This window comes from Haemaphysalis longicornis, unplaced genomic scaffold (assembly GCF_048455015.1).
Source record: "Haemaphysalis longicornis isolate Haplotype H1 unplaced genomic scaffold, Haemaphysalis longicornis Haplotype H1 scaffold_5, whole genome shotgun sequence".
In the NCBI taxonomy this organism is placed as follows: domain Eukaryota; kingdom Metazoa; phylum Arthropoda; class Arachnida; order Ixodida; family Ixodidae; genus Haemaphysalis; species Haemaphysalis longicornis.
The window spans coordinates 64,292,961-64,320,697 of NW_027526385.1; the positions used below are offsets into that span (position 1 = coordinate 64,292,961).

The window sequence follows — 27,737 nt, forward strand, 5'->3', positions numbered from 1 at the left end:
CATAAACGTGCCAGTTGTCTTGATGTCTTCCCGTAGCACATGCTCGGTCAGCGCGAACAGATCAACCAACGAAGAAGAGTTTATTAACATAGGACTTTTTTCTACCTTCCCTTTTATACTACATCCGCGAGACGCAAGGGCATCAATAAGTGCTTGAGCGCAACTCTTTCAGAACGCTGCTATGATGCTCAGTTGCGCTGAGTTTATCGTCTGGACTGCTGCAGCGATTCTATTAGCCACGACCACATTTTTGAGGTGAGTACTTCGAGTGGAAGCGCTGATGAATCTCTGTTCACGCGTCTTTTCAAAACGATTAAGGAAACAGCAAACTTAGTAAGGGAATGTAAAATACGCAAGGGTGTGAACAAGCCTCACCTGGACAACAAACATGACGTACCCTAAGAAGCAAAACTAGCGCAAAAGTTGTATGCTTGTGTACCTGCGCAAGCCCCTCGTTAGTCATTAACTATTCGACCACCGCAGTTATCTTTGTGCTTGTTTATTGTATTTGATAATAATTTGCAATATTTACAAGGCATTTGAGAAGAATAGCCAAGACGCATAAGTTTTAGCTCATTTCGCATTTGCGTTGGTTAGAATTGTTGGGGAATAGTTTGTTAGAACCCTCTGGGAGAGTGTGAAGCAGTAATGAGCAGCGTTTTCATTAGTACGTCATTTTTACATACTTCTCTGCCTACCTCGTTTCGTAGAATCCCCTTCTTGTTCAGTTTAATTTTAATTAGTCAGTAGGCTTCTTTTAGAGTATTTTTGTTTATTCATTTTTTAGGTTATTGTATCCGACATTTCGTAAATTTTTAATGGTTGCGCACACCTACCTCAACCATAGCGTAAATGGTCGAGTTGGTAATGATCAGGTATACTTCACTGCTAACTCGTTATATTATTGAAATATTGGTTGGCAGGGAAACTATTTCGTTATCACAGCTTATTGAGAGAAAGGGTCATCTTTGGTATTCTTGTATATTTGACTGAATGATTGAATAAAAATTCGAATTTTGCTAAATTAGGCGTGTGCGCGAATGTCACAAATCACAAAAAAGTCTATTTTCAGGTGGCGCCGGAGAACATTTAGATTTTTCAAAGACAGAGGAATACCAGGCCCCGAGCCTAACCTTATAACGGGAAACTTCCATCACTTTTGGAACAAGGTGAGGGATGCAGCTGCCCTTAAAGAATGCCTTAAAAGCGGAGGTGACCGCTTAACACGAGAAGAATACGAAGGAGGAACAGATTAATTGCAAGCATTGCAAGTTGGCGATGGTGTTTGCCGTTTTGGCGGTGACCGCGGCTGCTTGAGCGCACAGTGAAGGTTGAACCCCCTAGGGTGGGCTGCGCAACGCCTCCTCTCACTGCTCACACGCGGTTATTGCTGGATAGGGGTCTCCCGGGCATCCAAAAGTAATCTGCTAAAGAGTGCCGAGTGACTGGCAGGTAGTATAGCTGGGTGAAACAAGGGCAGTTTGGCGGGATTGGGAAATGTGTTCGTCCGCAAAAGACGGCATGTGAGTGGTTGCTGGATGGTGAGCTGGAGTGTGCCGTGGGGTATAACAGCTAGATGTGCACCCAGACCACCTTACCCTCTTCCCCTGCAAAAAGAGTCACGTTAACGTTAACTTAAGCAACAGGAATTTTCTCCTTTCTAAGAGTTAAAATACCAAAAGAAGTTTCTTTCCCTTGAAATACCGGTTCCTGGTAGTGTGAATTGTTAAACTCTTCCTTTAAAATGTTCCATGGAATAATTCTTGAATTTCTTGCTCGTATTTGGTAGCGTTCAAGTAACAAAAAAAAAATCACTGGGGCAGGAAATTTAGCAGCATTTTTCTAAATCCCGTCAGAATTACTTTCCGATATGAGGGATCTTCCGGCTGCGATAAAAACTAGTGCACATTACAAACGCACAAGCGTTTAAGAATTCCTCGCAATTAAACAGTCTTTTCTAAAGTGTAAGTGCAACATCGAGGTATAAGAGCCCAAATTTATTTTACCCTGACATAGGGAAAGCACTTTTGGTCGACCGAGAAATATCAAATCAAGCCTACATGACTTGCTTTATGGCAAAATGTTCGACTGCATTCGGGATATCCTATTGTAATAATCGATACACTCGGTGTACAGGAATTGGTGTTAAGGTGGGCAGGAATCGCTGTACAGGAATAAATGTGGAATTAAGAGGGTAAGGTCTTACCGGTTCCCCCAATACATAAACGAGCCAAATTAATCCAGCGACACAGGAACAAAACATGAATTTCTGTAGTTTTTTATTTAAGGAAGTGACCCATGCATTCATTCCGAACTGCGTGATAGCGCTGCTCACGGAGTGATATTTCACAAGTGTGGCTAATGTGTGCCTCCAGAGTACCTGGAATTTGGGCCTTGCAGCTGTGACAGCACTGCCTGGTAGCGCGAAATGCATCTCCGGTGAGAACGCTTGCAGCTAAATGAACTACCTCAGCAACTAATCTTTCTTTGCTTTGGAAAGTTCAGCAAGTGGCAACGCCTTCATCCTCAAAACAAGGTGTATATGAAGACACTGTTAAAGAAGGCGTCAGGGGACCATCCTCCAAAAAAGGACGCGCCGACCAAATGCGAGTAGCAACAACGTGATGGCATATCACGCAGTTATCTTGGAAAAAGCAATGTTCCATGACAAGACATGAAAAACAGTGTTTCGCCAAGTGTCTGATGTCCAGCACAAGTTGCAATTGTACAAAACAAATTAAGAAATTACGGTAGCCGTATTTCCGAACGACCATCTTTGTGATGTGGTTTACGAATTTTTGTTAACGAAACAATTCCCATATACGTCTTATAACTTAATTATCCTGCCCTTATCGTTTCCTTACACTCCTTCTTCTTTACTCCCTCTAGTACCTCCAGCTACGCTCCTCAGTTTAAAGGAAATTGGCTAATTCTAGCACGTCTATTGATCGGTAGTTTCCACTTCTTTACTGTACGTGCTTGGACGCAACTGCAGACGCACGCTGGATAACAGAGATAGCAAAGTACGAGCATTGGCGTCGATAAAGCTATGACCATGGCTACAAAACAATAGAGATACTGGTTGAAGAGTCCTTTCGAAGATATGACGTAAATATGGTCGAATCTCTATGTTCGTTATGCAAACTTACGGCAGAGTTGGATGATTGCCAAAGGAGAAAGGACATCTCACATTGGAAGATAGTTCATGACGTTTAAGGACCCTTTCCGGTAGCCTCAGAGTCTGGTTTTGTTCCTTGTTAGAGTGTTTCCCTAAACCTTTTATCGTGGTGACTCTCTTCTTCTTAATGTGTAAACCTCACAGTAAGGTGAAAGAATTGAATGAACGTGTAATCGTATCTTAATTATGCTTTTTTTTTAATTCAGGACACTATAAAGGTTATGGATGAGTGGTCAAAGAAATACGGCGATATCTACGGGTAAGATGCGATTTTTACTTGTCATTATACAATATTAGACAAATAATTTATCCCCATCTACAGCTGCATTCTAACCACGAAATCTCGACCATTTTATGCGCTATATTTTTTCGAGCAACGAAATAAAACGCAGTGAACGAGCACATGCTCGAGCATGCTTTTATTGGAACGGTCTTCACTGATTCGTGGTCAATACAAAAAAATCTGGTTGTTCCCTCTTCCATCGGAACCGGTAGAACACGAAAGTGAAATGTGCCTTCACAGGAGCAGTTGAATGCTTATTGTGAATCGATATGAACTTGCATGTCTCTATTTATATTTCGTTGGTATGACAACGTCAGCCGCATCAACGTTATACACCGGATTAGACGTTCAGGAGCATTGCGCAAATCCGACTGAAACCACAGGCGCTCGCAAATCATCCGTGCGAACGAAACCGAACGGTTTCTCAGCGAATCGTTTGGTGAACACACGGTCCGCTGCAGCGAAAGGAGCAGCGGACCGTGCCATGAGCGTGACATCCGCAAGTCGGCTTCTCCGCAGCTTACGCTGCGCGTCCCCCGTACACGTAAGCGCTGGCATCGAGGCGCCAACTGTAGGAGCTCATTAGCGTCATGATGCACTACTTGCTTCACCTCTTCTATACGGCAGTGGCTCAGTGGCTAAGGCGTTGCGCTGCTGAGCACGAGGTCGCGGGTTCGATTCCCGGCCGCTCGGCCGCTTTTCTGATGGAGGCGAAAAGCAAAAACGCCCGTGTGTACGAGATTTCGGCGCACGTTAAAGATCCTCAGGTGGTCAAAATTAATCCGGAGCCCTCCGCTACGGCGCGCCTCATCGCCTTCGTTGCGTCGGTGCGTTAAACCCTACAATCAATCAATCAATCTTCTAGACGGCAGCACCATCAGAAAGGAAGGCTATGAGGCGCGTTTGTCGTCCTAATCACGCGTCTGCTTACAGTGCAGTCGGGAGCGCGTTTCGTAACTCCCGTTGTGGCGAAAAAGCTCTTGGTTCAAATCCCGGTGCCGCCGCGTCAATCGCAGTTTTTCTGGCGATGTCATTTCCGTGACGGACGTGACGTCAGTTAGATCTTGGTGAACCCAGGCATAAAACACTTTCGTGTTAGAATAATGAAGTGATAAGGCAGGCAGGCTAGTTCTATAAACATAATGAATGTCCTTCGAGCTAATTTATACTAGATGTTTTCGAGCGGGCAATACTTTTTGTTTTCTTCCGAACACACGTGCAAGCCTTGGTGGCTACCGCTGCAAACAATATTCTGTCTGCCTTGCTAAACCTAATGGGTGGGATTCTCTCGATACGAGAAGCCCAAACTGAACGTCGCGCTCGCTGGACCAAAGGCTTAAAGGTGGAAAATATAGTGTGCCCCAACCATGTATAGTAGCTTTGAAATAGCCGTAATAGTCCGTTTCTTCTTCATGGAAGTGATAAATATCAATTACCATCCTTTTCACGTGGAAATTTGCATTTAGTTATGTCTATTACCGCGTAAGTTTTGCGTAGTTTTATGTCCGCGTTACCGATGGAAACTTGTTTTAAAGATGCCTTGCTCAACCCTCGCCGGCCCCCGGTTTTTTGTGGATTCCGTTTTCTAATTGGTACAAGCGAGGAATTCTCTGCGCGCACCCAGCGCCACCAACGGCTTCGCTTGCAACGCTTGTATTCTTTTACGCAAGCGCTAAAAAAGACCGTATGTTCTACCTAAATAGCCTATGGAATACAATCGTGGGTTCTTAGAACGAACACCCCGAGTTAGAGCTCTAGTAGTGCCGATATCTTTTTTTCCAAGACCCGTGATTTTTTAATAGTGAAGTCTTCTCTCGGCTCACTCAATTCTACGCATTCGCTTCGTAATTAAAACTGGTTAATAATCTTTTAGGCTGGTTTAGAGGCGGGGCGTGCCAGATCAGCCCGTTTAATCAATGTTTTGCATCGCATCGGAAGTGCGGGGCTCTTAACTATTTTGAAACGGAAGATGTCCCCCGGTAATCACGCCTAAAGGGGCACTGACACAAAAATTTTGCATCTTGTTTTTTTTTGTTGCGATAAGTAGCTAGTGACCTACTTATAACCTGTAGAAACCTCATTTGCTTCAGCGTGCGACGGTTGTTTAATTAGAGGCATTTTCAATGCGGCCAGTCGCAGTTTCGGTTTCAGCGAGTGCCGCGAAACGATGGATTTTGTGGATTTTGTGTGAACAAAGCTGACCACGTGACCGTCGGAGGGATATCACAGAGCAGAGCCGCCGTAGCACTATCGAATCCGCATCAACGGCAGTTTCTGCGAATGCCCCCACGTACTGATCTCGTGAGGCGCTTAATTAAAAAGCGACCGTGGATGTGACGCAGGCGCTGCGAGTGCAAATGCTACGGCGGCTAAAGAACGACGCGCGACGCTCGAGACGGTGGGTGGCAAGACGCGCGCTGGGAGCAGCCGGCTGGTCTGCCTACAGGTCCGCTTACAGATGTGTTCGGCTTAGCACTGCGGCGGATATTCGAGTGCCGCTCTCGTAAGCGGTGCAGATGACAATTTTAAATCAACCCGCCATCGCATCATTAACTCCTTTCTCATGTAAGCCACCATGGTCGGGACTTGGGGACAATTTCGTGCAGCGGTAACAAGCTATACTCGAGCTACCTGCGCCGGCCTGGGCCACTTCGCGGCCGTGGCCGCCGCCTGCACAGTGACCGTGCGGCTAGCTCAGTGGGCTTTTTTCGTGCCTCCGCCGCGTTTTCGCATCCAATGGTAATAAACAGTAATAGAAACAGAGTGCCTCGAATCGCTGTAGAACTTTGGTCGCGGCCAGCTGCCCGATGAGCTGGCGAAATCACGGCGCCTCCGCCGCCAACGATCGGGTCGTTCGTTCTCGAGAGCAGAAGCTCCGCCCTCCGGCCCTCCGATTGGAGCGGCGAGCCGGGAGAGCCGGCGAAAAACGCTGCTAGTGCGGAAGCGGCAAACACAAACGCGTGACGTGTTTGGACGTTGTTTATTTACACAATATCCTCGGGATCTCGATTGCGCGTGGTCCTCTGCTGGCTGCTCGGTTGCGTTTCGCACACTTTAAAATTGATTTTAAATATGCTCTAGGCTGTATTTGCCGCTGATATTTTGCAGATGATGTATATGTGTTCCCACCAATCTATCTCCGAAGTTATCTCGCCTTCAAAATTTTGTGTCAGTGCCCCTTAAGCATTCTTTGCCGCGTACCGCACAGCACTGACGTTGTCGTCAAGTGAACACGTGTGCAAATGGCGATTATTGTTCAAAGGAATTTCGAAATGTTGAAAAGCAAAATGTAAAGTGGTTTGGAATCGTGCTTCACTATCGTGGTGGCGCAGCATACGCGAAACGCTATCGTGCTGTCAGGGGCGCGTCATGACTAGTTTTACGTGACGTGAATTCTTCGCTGTCATAGGGGCTAACGCCCGTATATAAGCACATTCGTTACTCTTTCTCCTGGTTAAACTGTTTTGTTCTGTAACCAAATAAACGTATGTTGCACTTCTCCAGCGTGTGCGTCCGGGACCGGTTTGTCCTTTCCGCTGCCTAGGATACACTATAAATTATCTACTATATACACAAGACTGAACGAACGCCACAAGAAAATCCAATCTTATACGAGCAAAAAAAAAAAAAAATCTCAAGCGACGCCTTTTTTTTAAAGGAGCCAAAATTAAGTTAAAGCGAATTTGAAAAAACAGCGACAGTTTCTTACCGGACCTAAATGAAACGCTGTCAGAGCTATTAAATGCCATGTTTTGCATGTCAGGTAGGGGTGTTATATGGGGGCAACTAATTAAAATTATGAGATTAATTTGAGCAATACTAGGATATTTTCGGACTTGGCTCATACTAAATTGAAACATTTCAGTTGATGCGGCAGACTTCTAAAAACTTTATTGCAATTGACTTTAAAGAATGGTACGATGAAGCTTTCGTGTTAAGGGTAATTAAAATATGCAACAGGGCTTCAGGATCAGTAGAACTATACATGCAGGGCTGGCAAGACCTCTTAGCAGCATTAGTAGCTCTTTTCAAGTTCTTCGGTAGGGCAATTTTTTTGGGCACACGTGAAGAGGCTCACCAAGTAAGCGAGTCCTTCCTTGGCTTGCCATAAATTTCCAAAACGCTTCTCAACAAGCCTGCTTTTATCTTCACCTTAATGAAGTTGGTCGTACCTACAGAGAGGGGGGATTTGCTAGGGCTTCTAAGCAGCGGATAATTAGTTACGTTCCTAAAGGGTAAATATGGGAGTAAAAATATTATCAATAACCAGATTTACTCCGTAAGGACGGGGAAGACGGAATGAAATGATTGTTTCCCATGTCCAAGTTTAATTTTGATCACTTTTTTTGTTCATTTCGTTGTCAACGTCTGGAGACAGATCTTTCTCCTATATCTTAATTGCTTTCTGAATTCATAAATAGCTAGCTCTCAAAAGCAAAAAAAAAAGCTCCTCAAAATAACTACGAAACAGACCGGACAGTCCGGCCAAATGGATCTGGCTCATTTTCCATAAGAACTGCGTGCACGTTTTCAGGGCGTTAGCTCACCTAATTTCTCGCCACCTTTTTTCTAGGGCGAAGATGCCGAGTATTTTATGTCAATGCAATTCTGTTTGACTTGGTTTCGGTTTGTGGATAGGGCTCATTTTGAAAAACAAACGTTTCAAGTGATAAGAATGCATATTTGAAGAAGTCGATTGATTGTAGGGTTTTAACGCGCCCACGCAGCACAGGCGATGAGGCGCGCCGCAGTGAAGGGCTCCGGATTAATTTTGACCACCTGGGGATCTTTAACGTGCGCCGAAATCTCGTACACACGGGCGTTTTTGCCTTTCGCCTCCATCAGAAAAGCGGCCGCCGTGGCCGGGAATTGAACCCGTGACCTCGTGCTCAGCAGCGCAACGCCTTAGCCACTGAGCCACCGCGGCGGGTTATTTGAAAAAGTCAACTTATTCACTTGGCATAGAAGTGTACATAGAGCTTATTTGTGGAACGTTATTTGCAAATGCGAAAAATAAATAAACACAACAAGCAGTAATTAAACTGCGGAAATGCAAAGAAATATCAATCTTGTACACCGCACTTACACGATTAAAACAGTAATTTTGAAAGTCCGCGCAGAACAACCCAAAACGCGCATTAAGACATGGTGAAAAAGCAGAAACGCCCTCAATCTGCATAGAACTAAAAAATTGCAATGTTAATCCATCTTAACGAGAAGGTGAGAGAACAAGGAAATATAAATAATAAGGATGGTTCTGTTGAACAAATTAAATAAAAAATGTCAACTTTGTGCTCTGCCCTAAAACTAGTAAAACAAAAATTAAATGGTCCACAAGAAACAAACCAAAGCACAAAATAAGAATTGTGGACAATCACCGGGTGTGAAACGTCTGGAACCTGCCCAAAAAACAGATATTCGGTAAGGTAACATATATCATATAAAACATTTCCAAATAGAAAAAAAGACAAATACGACAAAATGAAAGACTAACTACAGTCTTATGCATTTTAATAGCATCAATGTAGTTCAATAAAATAACGAGAACAGAAAACAAAAATGTAACCAATTGAAAAGGAAAGTCGCCAAATATAGCCAGACACAAATTGAAACAAAAAAGTAGCCCCCTTTTTTTTTTCTACGTTAAGCAAAAGTGTCTATTAAAAACTCTCAATGCATACAAATGGGTTACAGCCTAACCAAACGAACTTCTAATAATTTCCGCACATTTCACTGCTGGGCTGTTTTAGCGGAAAATAATTTGTTCATGAACAGTTATTGCTGATTTCACCTCAGTCAGTAAGATCAGAATGGGAAGTACTATGTTGTAGTCCAACAATACTTTTTTAATCTTTCGATACTTTGTGCACTTTGTTTCAAATGACGCGAGTGCAAACGCGAATTGGCGCTATTTTCTTTCACTATATTCACGACATCTTCTTACATTAACAGTTTAAAACAAGCAAGAATTCGCAAACGTTTAAAATGTGACTGGCTCGCATGTAATATTCCGCTCGAAAAAAAAAAGCACAAGTTAGCTAAAACAGGTCATGTCATAGAATGTGTGGACATGTGGGTAATAAGTTTTTTCTTGCACACACAGCATGTTTCATGGCGACGCACCTTTCTTAATGGTGAAAGACTTGGAGCTCCTTCGACGTGTCTTTATCACTGACTTCAGATTGTTCACGGAACGAGGGGTAAGTGCAGACACGTGTCACCCTTCAAGCGGGTGCTTTTGCAGACGAGAAAGCTTAGAACCTATAGTATACATAGAATGATTGTATTGTGCTCCTTCTTGAAGCAGTGCAATTGAAAATATTCGGCATTGCTCCCGCCTCCAACGTCTTCTAATTGATGTTGACGCACATTTTTTTTTTGGCTTGCTTACCACAGGAAGTTTGGCGGATGCTAACCGCGAATCCAGACATCCGAAACTCCATCTCCTTCGCCGATGGCTACCACTGGAAGTTTTCCAGGCGTCACATTGCTATGGGATTCACTGCGGCTAAGCTGCGACCAGTAAGTTCAACGCACTAATCATTTTATTTACTAGAAGTTTTACGAACCAAGCACAAAAATAAGCTGTATTTTGTACTCGGTTTTGTGAAAAGCCCACAGTTAGCTCTGACCTGAGTTCCCTAAATGCGCCCGGAATACCAGGGGTGTGGTCTTTGTTGTAGCGAATATAGTGGGATGGGTTGGAGGGCGGGTGCCTTCTAATTGCGAGTTAGCGCAATTCAAAAGTAGTGTGACAGCAGCGGTGGTTAGGGAAAAAATTGACGAATTGCTCTAGCTTGTTACATGCCCGGCACGTCATCTACTGATTCCCAACGTCATCTACTGATTCGCTGAGAATGGTCCTTTTATTCTTTTGCGCAAGTGCACAAAGAACGCCTCTGTTGGGCCGCAGTAGACTAGGGGTAGAGTAGTAGGTTTTGGCCTGAACAGCCTGGGGTCAAGCGCAAGTTCTGACGTTGTCTTTTACGTTCGGAGCACTTTATGGGCCCGGCTTGTCGCCATAACTCGTCTGGGGTAACGCACCCAAACAGAGCATGGCATCACGGCGTCACGCGCCCTAACCGAGGCTTCCAAAAAGTCACCGCTTCCTTTGGTCCGGATGAAATCGGGGTCCCTCGTGTTGTTAAGCTGATGTCAATCCCATTGCGCCACAAGGCACATTTTCCTTATGTGCAAAGTGCTGGGAGTTATCTTTGCGCTGCCCCCTTTCCACGGAGGCTGCCGTTCTTTGGCGGCAAATAACACAAATACAAAAGACGAAACAAATAATGAATTAACGCATTATTACCGCAAATAATGAAAACTCAATCCAGTGACTCGTTGTTGGCCTTTTAATGGGCTGTGCCACCCTTTCTTGACTACTTTTGGGTTCATTCTTTACCTAGCAGGCTGATTCTTTAACTAGTCGAGAGAGGGCACCACATGGTACTCTTCCGAATCACTGCTTCACATTTGACAGCTTACACGTTGAGTGAAACCGCTTTTCTTAAGGCCTGAGATTTCGCACTGCAAAGGGCTCTTTTAGGTCCATTTTACGAATTTTAGGGGCGAAGCACCTTAAGGCCGTGGCTTGTCCGTCCGGCGTCCGGCGTCCGTGCTCACGGCACAGCACCTTGTAAATCGACACATCTGTGAACAAAAAGATTTACAAAAGGTTAACAAGAACAAAATAAAAGGTTCACAAAAGGTTAGAGAGAGAGAGGGGAGAGAGAGAGAGAGAGAGAGAGAGAGAGAGAGAGAGAGAGAGAGAGAGAGAGAGAGAGAGAGAGAGAAAGAAAGAGAGAGACGAACAGGACCGTGTAAATCGAAACATCTGTGAACAAATGGTTCACACAAGGTTAGAGAGAGAGAGAGAGAGAGAGAGAGAGAGAGAGAGAGAGAGAGAGAGAGAGAGAGAGAGAGAGAGAGAGAGAGAGAGAGAGAGAGCTCCTGGAGAGCCATGCTGCGCATGCACGAGGAGCATTGGATTGGATTGGATTGGATTGGGTTTGGATTTGGATTTGGATTTGGATTTGATTGGATTGGATTCGATTGGAAATCGTTCCAGCAGCAGTGAGCACTCTCACGGGTGATTTGCGGTAAGACCGATCCCCAGTGCTTCGCCCACTCCTCATGATTCACTTCGTGGTGATGCGTGAATTTTTTGGTGAGTAAGGGTTGGTTTGATTCTTATATAAGTCTAATAAGGACGGTGCGCAGCATTTTAAAGTGTTTAATTAACATTCCGAATCGCACCGGAAGCGCTGGGCTTCTACCTATCCGGGCTCTGAGTATCAGCGCCAATAAGCATGCACTCCCATCCCGCCAAAGGCCAACACAACTCCCACTCGTTGGCAACCTGAATTTGATTCAGTACATGCTGCTTCTCCCGGCCTGAACCCGTGGTGGCTTGCAATTTCTAAATCGTCCTGGGAACGATGCTATGAAAACGTCGGGTGGCTCATCTCTATAAATTTATAAACTGCGCATTTTGAACTCTAGGCGTCATTGCTACAACAATAGTGGCACAACCTGTTTAGAGGGGCCAGCTATTAAGGGCACCGTTTGGGAAAAACCTTTACGCACGTCTTTTACGCACGTCCAATTGACAAAAACGCGATGCACGTCACCCGCGTTTTTGTGCACTTCCTTTCGCGCAAAAATGGTACACGGTTATTTCTCGAAGTTCTCCATCACCTGATCACAAAGTTTGATGAGAACGAGAAGGCTGCGACAATCAACCTGTTAGTAACGTTACTGTTTTAATCTCTTGTCGAGGGTTGAAACGACTATGCCTTTCCTTATAAGGGACGATGTCACGTCATCTGGTGCTTAGCCATGGGAGGGGCAGCTGACGACACATTGGTCGTTTCTTAGGCTCAAGCTGGCTGACACAATAAGGGGCCCGTTCTTGCCCCACGGAGCATGGGATGGTGGTTAAGTGCTGCTCCACGCGAGCTTGCCTGTCGTCACTTGCGACAGGTCCTGAGACACTATGGTGTGTGTGTGAGCAGGAAAATAGCGGATTTGTAGGCCGTTCCAGGAAGCATACGTTCCTTGAAGAACTCTAAGCACGTCACCCTCCCCAATACAAGAGAAACACACTATAGCTGCAGAGATGATTCCTTCTGAACTCTGGCACTGTCACTGACAGTGTGGCACGTCTATCATACCTGGCAGTATTTCTAGCGCGACGCTTTTAATGGCACCTTTATCACAACATTTTGGGAGTGATATCGTTCTGAATACCTCCCTCGTCACGTAAGGCAGACACAGCCCTTTCCTATTAAGTAGAGGGATTTGAGTAATGAGTGACGTCTACAAGCACGGTACATGGGAAGGCTGGTTTCGTCCACATTAAAGGGACTCTTCAACACTTTCGATGAACGCTTTCGCTCTTTACTTCGCGTCTGGCAGCACCGAGAAAGCTATAGCTGAACGCCAGCACGGAGAAGCATAGCGTGATTTGCTGGTCACAGCAGAACTATCCGCCTTCCGTTTTTGTTTCGCCTTTTGGCTTTTTTTCTAAAATGGGTATTGATTTCGTGTATTGCTGCAACAACAAAAGAAGCGGCCAATAGCCGCTACATTGCTGTAATGCAAAATTCCAGCGGTCAAGTAACGACAAAACTGGTGAAAGAAACATTTCTTTTTTTAGCAGGTTTCCAAGTTACCTGATGGGCATAGAGCAGTAATTTTTGCCTGAGGTACTTTGTGACCCCATATTCTGAGTGTTGGATGTGCTTGTTGACTACAGCCTGAAAGAATTTATGATTTAGAAAAAAAGTTGTAAGAAGTTTTGCCTCTATCTCTAGTGTTTTCTCTAGAGACAACACGGGAATCGCCCCTGTAGAATGCGGTGGCTGCGAAAATGCTGGTACTTTTTTCTCAAGACAAGTGTTGGCTGTAGGATCATAACTTAAACATTTGCTCAAAGGATTTTTCTCTCTTTCCCGGTTTTGGCGTTCTTCGACCGCCGTAATGACGTCAGTAGAGCGGTGTAACGGTAATTGCCCGGCTTTTCTTCCGCTGCAACAACGAACTCATTTGAAAGCCACTTTAAAAATACAGGGGCAAAGAACTCGGTTCATCGGAAGCAAAAAGCTGCATTATATAGCACAGAATACTTTGCTGAGTCTTTCATTCCTAAAAAAAAGACATCCCCCTCGCGAGGGGCACGATCAAATGCACAGCATTTCCGAGGGGGTGCGCCGGCAAGTCGTATCTCTTGATCGCGGGACCCCTGTCGCCATCTTTTGGAAGCGCGGGACAACTTGTGGCGCTTTCGAAACAAACGAGAAATGAGTGAAGGATATAAGGCGCGTTCGGTGCATCGAAATCTGTGTCGGTTTCGTGGCTCGGTCGGTTGTGCGCCGGGCACCTTGCGTTCCGCCCGCGGCGTCATGGGTTCGAAACCGGGCGCCGGAAACTGTTATTTCTTCCTGGCTGCGGACTACGACAAGGCGCGCCTGCGGACTACGACAGGGCGCGCATGCGGACTACGACAAGGCGCGCATGCGGACTACGACAGCGCACGCCAACGCCGCGTGACATTGTGAGTTACTAAAATGCTATGCATTTAAAAATTACTCCCACCTCCCCTCGCGGGAACCCCTGTGTAGATGCGACGCATAGGGGGTTTTGTTGTTGTTTCCGTTAGGTTGATTCTCCCATCACGTGAAACGTACCGTGAACCCCCTGCCGCGGCTATGACGCAACGGGGCGCGGCTATGACGCAACACAATCCAACACAATCCACTTTAATCCAATCCAATCAAATCCAAACAAAGCCAAGCCAAGCCAAGCCAAGCCAATCCAATCGAATCCAATCCAATGCCCCTCCCGAGAGAGTGTTCGCTATCGGAGTGGAGAGGGAATGAGCGGCGGAGAGCGCAGTTCGCGCGGCGAGGAGAATGGGGGAGGGGTGTGGACGGACAACGACAACGCCGTATGGAGGGACAAGGCGAGTGAATGAGATGCCGTCGCATCTAAAAAATGGACGCCATTCGCCCCTGCGAAAGTGGATGTCCAGCGAAGCTGTTGTAAACCACTACACATACTGATGGGGGAGGTTATGAAATGTTCCTCGTTGTCTCGGCGGGCTTGTCGCTTGGCGGCAAATGCTGGGTCCTGACGAATGCGCTCGCCGCCTCGGACGACAACTGCTGGGTGACTGGGTCCTCCATAGCCTGACGCATGCGCTAGCCCTCGAATTACGCGAACACCCCTCCCCTTTCTAGAGCAGCAGCAAAACTAATCTTTACCCGAACACGTGAGCGAAGGTGGTGCGATTATTTTCCGGTGCCTTGTCACCCAGCATGGGGTTCCGGTGCTTGCTTTGTGGTTTTTTTCTTTACACGAATACTGATCTCTATGCTGCATGCCTGATTTGCCTGACGCATGCCTTCGGCGTCTTGGGCGATAACTGCTGGTTCCTGCCTCGGTTTTTCGTTTACGACACGAAATATTCCGACCAACGAGATATTAACAGCTTCGCTCTAAAGGAATTCCACTAAAGCGAAGCAGAAAGTGAAGGCCCATCTGCTGCGACGAGCAAGTCACGCAGTCCATTCTCTGCTGGCGATAACTATAGCTTTCGCAGTGCTTCCGGACGCGAAGGAAACAGCGAAAGGGTTTATAGGAAGTGCTGCAAAGTCCCTTTAAAGTAGGCTCGGGAGAGATAAATTGGGGGGCAGCAGAAGCAAGTGGAGATTGGCCTTTCACGCTTTCGCAATAGTATTCCGATTCTCCGTTTGCGATTCGCAGCTGGTGGGAGGAATGAACGAGGCCATGGAGCGCTTCATGGACCTCCTGGAGGACCGTTGCCAGGAGGCGCCCAATGGCGAAGTGAGCGTGTTCAAGCTAATGGGGGCGCTCGCCTTCGACATGGTGGCCGAGACGGCGTGCGGCCTAACCCTCGACGTGCAGCACAATCACACCGACGGATATTTTGACTCGGCCCGCAACATGATGTTCAACGTGATCGAGAGCGTCTTCCAAAAGGCGGGCCGTAAGCCATTCACACCGGCCACATCCAGCATTTCACGAAATCACACATTGGTTCACGACAAGTTACGGGGAAGTTTTTTAATGGGCTGCTAAAACTTCGTCGCGGAGATAGCGCTGATGCTAAAATTTTGTTCAGAGTTGCCATGACGTTTACAACGTGGTTGAGGAAGGCTTCAACATGCAGAAGCCACAAATTTTGCATATATACGGGGCAAATTTCGGGAATTTTGTAGACTTAGCCCCGTATATTTTAACAAAGATAAGTCGCTAAGTTATTAATGTAAGTAATCTGCATAAACTTGGTGTGAGAGTTTAGTGCCCGTTTAAAATGGTTTGAACGCTCATGGTTTGCTGCCTAACGCACTTATCACACTGTCTGTAATTGTCAAATTAATCACTGTTCTCCACTTGACTTTTGTGTTATCGTAGTCATAGTTTATCTCAGTTTTATCTTTCACCACGATTGTGTGTCACTTCCTATGTCCTTCCTGTGTGTCACTTCCTATGTCCTTCACTTCCTATGTCACTTCCTATGTGTGTCACTTCCTATGTCCTCATATCTCTGCTATTCTATAAGCATTAAAAATGTGCATCCGACTAGCCTAGCGGTAAGCTTTAATACGTTATCTTCTGGTCTAAAAGTGCTTCGCAAGCCGCTCGTTTTTGCTCATATCAGTTGCACGGACACGGTGTTTGTAGGACCAATGTAACTTTCATTCTAAATGTGCCCTAACTTTGTGCAGAGTTTTTCTCCGGGATTTCGGGACTTGTTCCACTCACGTGTTTACTGGAGCAGACCTTCGACCGAGAACCTCTCCTGGCTCTCGCGCAGAAAACGAAGCCGCTACTGGCGTTACGGGACGAGGACCGCAGAGTAAGCTTGTCTCGTGTTAGAACACTTAGTTTTCCTAGGCCGGAAGTTGCAAGTTTTCTGTCTGTTCTAGCAAAATGATTTTGTATTTAAGTGTCCAAGGTTTTAACATCAGAGCCATTTAGAAGCCCAGCTTGTCATAGTAGCTCGTCGGATGTCACACAGAGTCACGCCCTCAAACAGAGGCTTCGAAAAGATTCCCGCTTGTCCCTCTATTCAGCATTTGTGCGAAGAGTTAAGAGGATACTTGGATAAGAGGTTTTTATAGGCGAAACCGTTCGAAACTCCTGGAACCACAGGCACTTGACACACATGTCCCCATTATTCAGCCCAAAGAGGACTTCAGCTAGAATTAAAGCAAAATATTAGTCCTTAACCGACAGTCCCCGCGTTCATTTCGTTTGTAATGCTCATTGCGTAGGATTTTACGATACAAGGTGAAAAAAAGTGGCCCGCTGAAGAAGAAAACGAAAATGTGCCGAAAGCCTTCAGCAAGTCTCAGATGAAAGGAAGCGCAAAAAATAACACAACTCCCGATTGTGCTGTTCCAGGCAGAATTAGAAACAAAAGATAAAGGAAAGGATGCGATCAGTCCCAGGACAAGGCGTTTGAGGACTGCGATGGCGGGAAAATTTGAATTCCACTGAACAAACCTCCATACCTTTCATAAAGAGAGGAGTCAGATATTGAGGGTAATAGCGTGAGGGGTGCTAGCAAAGAGCAAAGTACGGCGCCGCAGCCTCCATGATGAATCACTGCTCTGCCCTTCCGAAAGTTTTTACTTTGAATGAAACTGCTTTCATTTTTTTTATTGTTTTTTTACAGTTTGTACGCCCTGACGTCACTCAAAGCCTTCTGGATGCCAAGGTTTCAAAAGAGCTTCTCAGCGATAGGGGTCTTCGAACTCTCAACGGTAAGAAAGGTTCGATCTTAAACTCTGAAATCTCTAGGACTACATTCAGGAGTATCTGCGGTGGTCCTGCATGCACCACATGAAAATAAAAAGTGTGAAAGTATGCGAAGCTCGCGAGAACACAAGAGCGCACACAAAATTTAACGTACGCCACATTACACACGCACGGCCGTATAATTTTAAGAAAACGTTCACAAAACCTGCTTCCGGCCGGTCACGCAGAAAAGTCTAATTCAGGCCCTGGAAGTCCTTATGGCAGCGGCGGCCGATTGCCACGGAGCGCAACGGACAGTAGGGTTACTTATTAGCTATGCATCTCGATGGTGAAAAGGATCACAACACAGGGACGACCTCGTGTGATCGCACTCGTACGATGTACCTTGCCAACTGGAGAACCACGCAATGGGGACGCAACATATTAAAGACGATAGTCTTTCTTGGGCTACTTAAACCCATAATTTTTGGTCTGTCTGTATGTCTGTATGTCTGTCTGTCTGTCCGCCTGTCTGTCTGTGACTCGATTCAGCCACCCGGCCAAAGCAAAACAATGCCTGCGCAATAGTCTTATATAGTCAGAGCTAAAAATACCCGTCTATGTCCGGTGTAATGCTCATACTTATCAACATTGTTGAAGAAGAACAAGACATTACGCAAATATGAGAGAACAAATCAATACAGAAGTGATATTTGCAGTGTTCCTTTATAAAAAATCAGACATGCTTGACTTTTCCGAAATTAAATACTTCATCAACTGCAAAAAAAGAATTCACTCCGCCGTCGCCTGCTGTCTCCCGCGCCACTACAGCTTCTGGCGCCATTTTAAGAAATCAACCGGCAACAGTTACGCAAGATTCCACTAGATAGGTTTCACGTTCTGCTTGCAACGCACGTGAAGTAAGGAAACGCGGTTCTATAAACGTTGAAGTAGGGCGCCTCGATGAAAGCTCGTCTTCACCGTACGGCAGCGTTCGCATCGAGACACCCGGTTTGGAGCAGTGGAACGCGAAAAATTTACAATGATTTAGGCAAACAATTGGCGTATTTACCTTGGGAGGAGAGCGACGCAAGAGGAACAACCTGAGAGGCGAGCGGGAAAGCGAAGGGAGGCATTTACTTCGCAAAAGCCGATAAAGACTATCGTCTTTTGACGGCATTTGCAATGAAAGGAGCAGATACGCGGCCAATTTTTTGTATATATGACCAATTGTTCGCCCCCAAGTGCGGGAGCAGAGGCATTATGACTTCGCAGTTGAAAGGTTGCGATAACAATGTTTTTTTTTTGGGGGGGGGGGGGGGGGAGGGGAAGAGAGGGGAAACGCTGCGCCATTTTTGCGTCAGGGAACCAAATACAACCTTATTTGATTTTATCAACCCTAGAAAGCCATCAGCTGGCGTGCGCGAACGCGAAGTGGCGAATGTTTTCACGCTATGTGCTATTTTATATGCAAAAAAGTAGAACAAAACAACAGAGGAAAACAAAAAGAGTAAATTCCCTCTCCCTAAGATGACTCTAAGGTGAAAGCGCGTAGTGGAAATACAATGGTCTACCTTGCTTCAAGTTCTGCGATGAATCCCCACCTGCTTGGACATGGCGGAACACGTTTGCAGATTTGTGCAGGTATTTGGGCTTCCACCTTCGGCATATGCAGCTTCCTCTTCTGGCCTGACCATTTTACCTCGACGCCCTTATAACATGCCAACACCAATTTGCTTTGTCATGCAGATGTTCCTTGTTAGCTAGCCTCACTACCGCGTCAAATACCTGTAATTATTCGCCCTAAAACGTTTGCGTAATTAGATAAGCTATGCGCCATGTTGAAGAACTGACCTGATATGTTATGTTACGGACCAACAAGCAACGTCAATTTGATATTTTTAACGTAGAAATGCATAATGATTTCCTTTACCCGCGTGCTCAATTGAAGTGCTGAATTAAAACGTGTTTGCTTAGTTTAAGTAGATAACATAAAGCTAACTTATAGTTTATTTTGAGAAGAATTGCTTTTTTTTAATTTGTTGACCGCACTTCTTCAGAGTTCGAAGAAAATGCGACTTTTCTTATTATGCCGTCTTGGGTTGCAGCCCGAGATCTTTTCATGCCAATATTTTATTGCGGAAAGTGTCATACAGTTTATTTTCAGTGTTTAAACAAGTATGTCCAGTAGCATCATATTCGCTGGCAGAGCTTTAGTACAAATAAAAGGCGTTTTGTTGTGTGCTCCATACCCTTAGCGTGTCCCCAGTACTTACAATAGAAATTTCAGCAAGGTAATTTTATTAGCCAATAATTTGTCGCTAAAGATTGCATTCGCACTTAAAGTCCATTAAGAATAAACCTAAATGCACGAATACCAAACATTTCTTGACAAAATTTCAAAACTTTATTTTGATATCACTATATCAATCAGGCTAAGTACTTTACGCAGCGTTATCATATGGCGTAACGCAGGAGGTCACCCTTTTACAGCCCAAATGAAATCTAGAAGTAAAGAGCAATGTTAAGGCGCTGTATGATAACGTTTATTTTCTTCCGGAACAGGAGACCTTCTAATGCCCACCAGGGACGTCGCTTCGAACATTGCCACCCTTCTCGTGGCGGGGTAAGTTTGAAAGGCCCTTTCGGGACTTTTTATTTAATTTCAGCATTTTCATACGCACCATTTTGAGGTCTTCGAGAATGTGTACCGGGTATTCACTATCAGGTGCACTTCATCACTGGATTTCCTGAAAGTTACTTGCTCACGTCGTACTTGCTGGGATCAAGCGTGCAACTTTAGATGCGTGTTCCTTCTCAGGTTTGCTCGTATTGTGCCTACGTTGGTGGCCCTGCGAGCTAGTTCGAGCTAGCAGGATTTGCTTTGCGCCAATTGGTATAGAGCCTGTTCGGGTGACCGTGAAACAAAACTATGAAAAGTAATGAAAAAAAGACAGTGCCTCAAAGATATTTCCCTTCGTCAAATCATGTTTCAGTCTTGTTTCCATAAAACTGCGTCCTTATTAACGCCGTCTTCAGTTTCTTCAGAAGGACGCCGACCCATACTGCGCTGTTACAGCCCCTTTTGATATGTCTCACTCCTAGCCCTGTCAGATGTGAACACTTCTGGCAGGACAAGGCATAACACATGAAAATGGGCTGTGACCAGGAAGCATGGGGTGGCTACATTCAGGCCTGCATGCCTGAAAGCATGGTTTTCGTTCTCAATCTAGAACCGATTTTTTTTCTGATAATAATTTCATTAACGTTGTACATCTTTAGTGCATTCGCTCACGTCTCCTGCTGTTGAACTCGCCGCAGTGGCTCAGTGGCTAAGGCGTTGCGCTGCTGAGCACGAGGTTACGGGTTCGATTCCCGGCCGCGGCGGGCGCTTTTCCGATGGAGGCGAAAAGCAGAAACGCCTGCGTGTAGGAGATTTCTGCGCACGTTAAAGATCCCCAGGTGGTGGAAATTAATCCGGAGCCCTTCACTACGGCGCGTCTCATCGCCTGCTGTGTCGGCGCGTTATACCCTATAATCAATCAATCAAATCAATCCTGCTGCTGAATCAAAAAAGTTGGTGACTCAGCAAGCTAAAGAGAACCTCTATGGTGTCGTTTTTGAAAATCGCTTCCTTAAAATGCAAATATATTTCGAAAACTGTTGAGATATCGTCCATTATTCACTCGCCATATTTTCTGCCAGTGCCACAACTTTTCTGAAACAAACGTTTTTGTCACACAATCGCTCAATCTCACTTGGCTTCCGCCGTCCCCGTAGCTTTCGGAGTCATTGGTGCTTGAGCAGTGTAGAGAGGCACAGTAGGCGCAATTTGAAACTGTCTGCAAGGGTGAAACACAGGACACAGATCAAAATTTGGCTTTCAGTGAGTCATGCATTTCAGGTTGTGGGCATCGAATAGTAACTGTGGCAAGAGCCCGATTGGTCAAGAAACGATGCAGGAGCTCTCTCTCTTCGCTCTGCGGGGTGAGAAACGGCCAGAGAGAAGCCCGTTTCATGACGTGCAAAGCGCATCGTGTGTTGGCGATGCCATGTTACGTGACCATAGCGAAGATGTTGCGGGATGTGACGGCCGCGGGTAGATGGCATGCCTGGGCTGATCTCCCCATTGGTCGATCGAATCATTCGACACAACGATCGCTTGGAATGATAATCAAGACTTTCATTGCACAGAGTGGATGGAGTGTGTTATGGCCGCACGCCGGTGGGAGGACTGTTTAGTCCTGGAATATTGTCGCTCTAGTTGCCATACGCGCCCTGGAGGTCAGGCTTATCTGGTGTTCAATAGGCGAGCTGGTCAGTAGGACTTTCCACTTATCTCTGGTCGGGAGCGACGGGAGGATGGCTTTTGTGTCGCTGCATTCCAAGGCCATAGGTGTAAGGTGCTGGGAGTAGGACAGAAACGGTATTCTGACAGGTATAGGGTGGGGGGACGTTTATAAAATAGCGTATGGAGGAAAGTTTTGGTTTGTAGGTGACGCCTGGTTGCTGCTTCTTCCTTGCTTTTTTCAGCTTTTGGGGGGGGCATAGAAGTGGCGCATGAGGTGGTAGTGTAGAAATACGTTTGCGTAGCGTTTTGGTGCCGGAAAGCATTCGTCTGAAGGCGGGTCAGGGATCACTTGAACTTCATTTTTGTAAAGCAAACCTTATTTTTTTTTAACAAGAAACAAGAAAAGAAGAACGGGACCATCATCTTACTGCCAAGGCAGACGCTACGAGGGCGAAGAACAGCACTGCCTCGCACAAAACTTCATCTGTATAAGTGGAGATTGTCGGGTTGCTGAAATAACGTTACTCAAAAGCAGTACTGGGCTATAGGATCCCCTCGCATAATTTTCCACAAACTGAGCTCTCTGAATAAGGCAAACCAGGAACGGCGAATTTTCCTGTTTTGTCAACGTTTGAATCCTTCGCGTTTTCACTGCAGATACGAAACAGTGTCTGCCAGCGGGACCTATGCCATGTTCTGCCTAGCCAAGTATCCCGAAATACAGGAGAAGGTCCGGCAAGAAGTTAACGCTGTTTTCAAGAAATATGTAAGTTCACCGTTACTCTCTTTAGTTTCCTCGAGAACAGTCGGAATGATTACATCAGAACTTTTATCTTACCTTGAGTTCGTTGTACATAAGGAGGTGCCTTAATCTGTGACCGCATTGTGATCTGCTGTACTAATAAATGTAAGGAACATAGTTGAAGAGTAAAGAACAATAAACATTAACAACAATAAAAATGTCAGCTGTAAATAAAACACTTCAAACAATACAGCAGACCGGTACAAACTAATCAAATCAAACAGATATCCCAATGAAGTTTATGTAAAAAAATTCCGTAAACATCCTAAAAATGCCTGCAGTCAGCAGAAATGCTTCTGAAAATACAGAAAATACAAAAAATCTATACAGAAAGTACTATCATGATCTATGGTAGAAAAAAGAAAATTAAAAAAATATTAATTGTTATAATAATCAGCCAGTCATTGTTAAGAATGCAAAGATATACATTGTGCCGTTCTAAAACTCGTTGGTTTATTCGTGGCATCTCACTGTGAAATCTGTGCAATACCAGTTATTGCATGCTCAACTGCGACACCAATGGACCCATTTTCGTGCCCTGGTGGACGTTCTGATCTCTTACAGGGCAGCTTCAGCTACGATTCCCTCAGCGAGCTTCCCTACACAACGCAGACGATATTCGAAACGCTACGGTTGTACTCTCCGGTCATCGCGTGAGTATCGGCTCTGAAACGTTAGCCACAGCAGGAGTGCTAGGTTAGAAAACAGTGACTCAGATCCTCCATTGAATTCAAGTCTTATTACGAAATATAAATTTAAATCTGTACATCCTTGGAAAACTGTAGATTCCTAGAAAAAAAGTTATTTTGTTTATATTACTGACATCCCAGACACAGACACCCCTGGATTTTATCTTTTAAAAGGTCACGTTTTTATGGTTGGGTTTAAATTCAGTAATAAAAATGAAATATGGAAAGCGAGTATTTTTAGAACCTCCTAAAGATCAAATCACTTCAACTCAATCCATTGTCATTTGTTATCTTGTGCAGGCATGCATGCTTATATAAACCTGTCTAATCAAACCAAACTTTCCTGGGGCTATTGAGGGACTCCAGGGACAAACAAAAAAGAGACGTAGACGTTGACGTGAAGGTTGGGCACTACAAACTGGCATCATTCAGAATAAAGCCAGTTCTAGCGCAATCCCACCCCCTCCCACGACGTTATACCAACCAGCCCGACATGTAGCTTTACTGGTGGGCCTGGTACTTTCGTTGCCGCGAAGGCCCCTGGCCACGACACCAAATAACGCATATGGCCAATCTGAGTCATTTCTAACCTTTGCAGCCCAATTAATCGCCTTTTTCATTGCTTCTTTGATTTATTGCAGATTCACCACGAGGCGGGCCTCTCGTGACTACCACTACAAGGATATGGTTATACCAAAGGGAGTAAGCATCATGGCTTGCATGCATCAGATACATAAAGACCCCAACCTCTGGGACAGACCGGACGAGTTCGATCCTGAAAGGTGTGTTGTGCGCAGTGAAACTCTCAGGGTACGTTTTCAAGCAGGACGTTTTCGTTAACGTTTTGTAGGGAAAACGGGTTTCTCAAGCCCCTTTCAAACGTTTTTCCAATCTTGGTAGTCTCTCACCAGGTACCCGTAAATTGACGCACAGTTAGGTGGTCCATTTTATGCCCTAATTTCCTAATTTTTTTGGCAAATAATAATAAACTACAGGCATTGAGCAGCGAACTGCAATGATCCTCTGCATATAGCTTTTATGTGCGCATGTATGCATCAGTGCATGCATTATGAAGCACGTATGCAGGCATGTTTACGCGTATATCCGCATTTGCAGGCTAAGAATTAAACTGCCGAGCAGGGCTTCACCACAACACTAAAGAGCGACAAATTAGCGTGACCAAACGCGCGATGTTGGTGAAAGGCCGTGCCAACCATGCGATTATAGTAAAAAATAGAAATAGCGAAGTGGAAATAGCGCAAATGCACGGCAACTAGTGAGGTCATGGTGGAAACTCCACAAGATAGAGACACGTACCTAATCAAACCATTTACAGCAGATTCTGCCTCCTGAACTGGCAAGAGGAGACGCCAGTTGCTTTAGTGTATCCTCTGCATGAACCCAGATGACGGAGCTTCTCCGAACCGCGCGGCGAGTCCTATTTAAGGGCGAAACACATAACCGGAAAAGGCTGTGTCTGCGTATGCGTCTGTGCTCCGAGAGACGGTTTAGCTGCCGGGATAACCCCCGGATCGGCTGCCAACACACGCACTCAAGCTGGTAGATATTTTGCCGTGCCGCGTCGGTAACCGGATTGCTCGGGCGAAAAATTGTCTTCCTATTCAGTCAGTACCTGGATAATGTTCTATATATAACCGGTGCACAGAATCAATTACGTGATATAAGCGGCTCTGACACACAGATTTTCCGACATGAAATCGTGACTGTTGTGTCGCCCTTGGTAGTGAAGTGCGTGGTGAATTGGAGTGTTGCTTCTGGCAGGGACACGATCGATCTACCCACGGAGACGCGGGTGTAAGCACGTTGTGCTAAAAGTGCGGCTCTCTGCCACCCGGGCAAAACATTCCCAGGTTCTCACCCGAGAAGAAGGCATCGCGGGACCCGCTCGCCTTCCAACCGTACGGCATTGGCCCCCGCAATTGCGTCGGCTTGAGAGTGGCGCAGCTCGAGATCACGCTCATTGTTGCAAGGCTGGTGCACCGTTTCCGGCTACATCTGGGCTCCCAACACGCAGATGTAAGGACAACTCGGCACACCAATTGGAGTACTCGGCATTTCGTTTAGCAGCCGATCAGTATTTTTAAATGTGTGGTGTGTCTGGCGAGCATCCGAACTCACTAATTCGGCCACATGTCGCCGGTGTCGCGTAAAAGGTTTGTCTTCGGGGCTTTTACTCCAGCGCTTGCGAAAAACTGCTCTGCTTGGGCCAGTTTTCCTGTTAAAACTATTTGACACTGGAGAAAGTACGCTACTCTTGAGATTCTGATTGGTGCCCTGGAGTAACTAGCCCTGAGTAACTCAAGTACTGAGGCTTTCTTTTTTAGCGGAACAATTTTTTATGTGTATAAATTCCTCTTGATGCTTTATAATAATACGTTCCCTTCAAAACAACCTATATCTAAGGAGTCATGAACACGTAAGCACTCAAAAAGTGCCAAAATGTTACAAGGCGGTGGCCCGTATTCTTAACAAAAAACATTTTTCATCGTATGTCCAATGTTCAAAATTGCAGATGTGACAAAACTCGATGTTGCCAGCAATGAGTTGTCTACACTGACTTCGTGGGCGTACTGGACTTCTCTGAGATGAGTTTGGGCGGGGCGACACACTGCATAAAACTTTCTGACAAAAGAATGCGTGTGTCTTAGGTTTATGGATGCAGTTCAGTTAATCATCGATCGAAACAGCCACGAAATCAATTTGAGGGCACGTTCTAAATCCGCGAAAATAAAATGAATATTAACTAACACATTAAATGACCATTTAGCATTGCAGCGCACTGGCGTGATCTTTTTGTCCTTAATCATTTATTCTAAGTGCCGTCCTGTCGCAGCGACTGCATAGGTCATCTTTCCTGATCTTCGCATTAATTTTTTTTGTTGCTGCTTTGGTGCATTCTGCATTGGCATCTGCGAATAAACTGTAACTTGCGTTAACAACTTTTTATAATATTTATAATGCATTTGGAATACTGGAAGCAATATGGTGTATCGAAAGCATTTATGTATATATTCCTTCTTTTCCTGCTAGCTTATATTGTGTGTTTGTTGCAAAGGGGGTTATATAAAATTATTCAATTGTGTGATCGTTTCATACTCTCGACGCAATGCAGATAATTTCGACTTGCCAAAAAATGCCATACGCCTCAGCTAGCCAGCGGTACGTTGCGGCTAAACTTTAAAAGCAAACTGTTTTCTTCCAGTGTACTCATAGTTTCCCCTGAATGGTTACATGTACATTTCTTTTCGTCTTTGTTTTTACCCTTCTCAGGGCGAGCTGCGCCGGAAGACTCAATCCATCATCGCTACACCTAAAGACGGCGTTTTTATCCGCGTCGAGCGAATATAACACCTTCAGCGATGAGCGTGGTTCATGAGCATATGCCGAGGAACGGAAAAGTGCGTGCTACTGCTTCAAGTGTGCTAAAAACTAAAAATTCAACCCCTACCCACCGCGGTGGCTCAGTGGCCAAGGTGTTGTGCTGCTGAGCCCAAGGATGCGGGTTCGATTCCCGGCCGCCGCGGCCGCTTTTCTGATCAAGGCGAAAACAGAAGACGCCTGTGTGGTCGAGATTTCGGTTCACGTTAAAGATCCCCAGCTGGTCAAACTTAACCCGGGAGCCTCCACCACTGCGTGCCTTCTGGCCTGTGTAGCGTAGGCGCGTGAAACGCCACAATCAATCGATAAAATTTACTGCATAGTTAAAAAGAGCCTGCCTGGGGACAGATTTTTTTTTGTTTTCTTGCGACCCATACGTTGGATTTAAAAAAAATGAAATGAGGCTGCGTCGAGAGGCGTTCAAAAATACCGTCAGTTGTGATGTTAGTTCTCAATCTGGAATTTTTCAGGTCTGTGTTATTGCCAATGAGCTCTTCAGGATTATGCAATCGGCGTTTGCTTTGGGATCAGATCATATCAAGTCACCTTACCCGCCGCGGTTGCTCAGTGGCTAAGGCGTTGCGCTGCTGAGCACGAGGTCGCGGGTTCGATTCCCGGCCGCGGCGGCCGCTTTTCTGATGGAGGCGAAAAGCAAAAACGCCCGTGTGTACGAGATTTCGGCGCACGATAAAGATCCCCAGGTGGTCAAAATTAATCCGGAGCCCTCCACTACGGCGCGCCTCATCGCCTGCGTTGCGTCGGCGCGTTAAACCCCACAATCAATCAATCAAGCAAGTCACCTTACCGGATGAATTTTGAACTGTTAGGCCAGGTTACGGTCCATCTTGCCGTGCCCAAAACCTCTGGGGTGCTTTGGCTGCGTTGAAGGAAATGTGCCTCGTTTGAAATCAAAAGCAGTAAAAACAGCGGTGTTCCTTTATTTGTTCAAAGCAACTAGCATATCCAAAAGCAACATACAAAGAGAGTAACTTCGCTGATTGATTTATTAATTGATTGATTGATTGATTGATTGTAGAGTTTAACGCGCTGACGCAACGCAGGCGATGAGGCGTGCCGTAGTGGACTGCTCCGGATTAATTTTTACCACCTGGGATCTTTAACGTGCGCCAAAATCACGTACACATGCGCATTTTTGCTTTTCGCCTCCATCAGAAAAGCGGCTGCCGCTGCCGGGTATCGAACGCGCGTCCTCGTGCTTAGCAGCGCGACGCGCTAGCCACTGAGCCACCATAGCGGGTAGAGGCGCGTGTTGTCTTCCTTGTTCTGCGCCATCAGCGGATTCAGTGCAGAGAACTAGCGCTTCACAA

At 45.6% G+C, this 27,737-nt stretch overlaps 1 protein-coding gene across 1 annotated transcript; it reads left to right on the forward strand.

Moving 5' to 3' along the window:
* Window positions 1–27,395, forward strand: LOC144138337 (cytochrome P450 3A24-like). The gene is made up of 14 exons (XM_077670570.1): window positions 1–255; window positions 1,073–1,169; window positions 3,385–3,437; window positions 9,565–9,661; window positions 9,858–9,983; window positions 15,228–15,471; window positions 16,214–16,344; window positions 17,167–17,254; window positions 19,794–19,854; window positions 22,177–22,285; window positions 22,886–22,974; window positions 23,652–23,792; window positions 24,882–25,047; window positions 26,302–27,395. Exons 1-14 carry the CDS (start codon window positions 182–184, stop codon window positions 26,377–26,379), a joined length of 1,554 nt encoding a protein of 517 aa, XP_077526696.1. The 5' UTR covers window positions 1–181; the 3' UTR covers window positions 26,380–27,395.
* Window positions 27,396–27,737: the final 342 nt, after the last annotated feature.

Bases quoted from the DNA above. Each gene is read 5' to 3' on its own strand.
- LOC144138337 (XM_077670570.1), top strand. From the start codon at position 182: ATGATGCTCAGTTGCGCTGAGTTTATCGTCTGGACTGCTGCAGCGATT. The intron at 15,472-16,213 runs GTAAGCCATTCA...AACTTTGTGCAG, and splicing joins CGTCTTCCAAAAGGCGGGCC to AGTTTTTCTCCGGGATTTCG. The intron at 23,793-24,881 runs GTGTGTTGTGCG...AAACATTCCCAG, and splicing joins GACGAGTTCGATCCTGAAAG to GTTCTCACCCGAGAAGAAGG.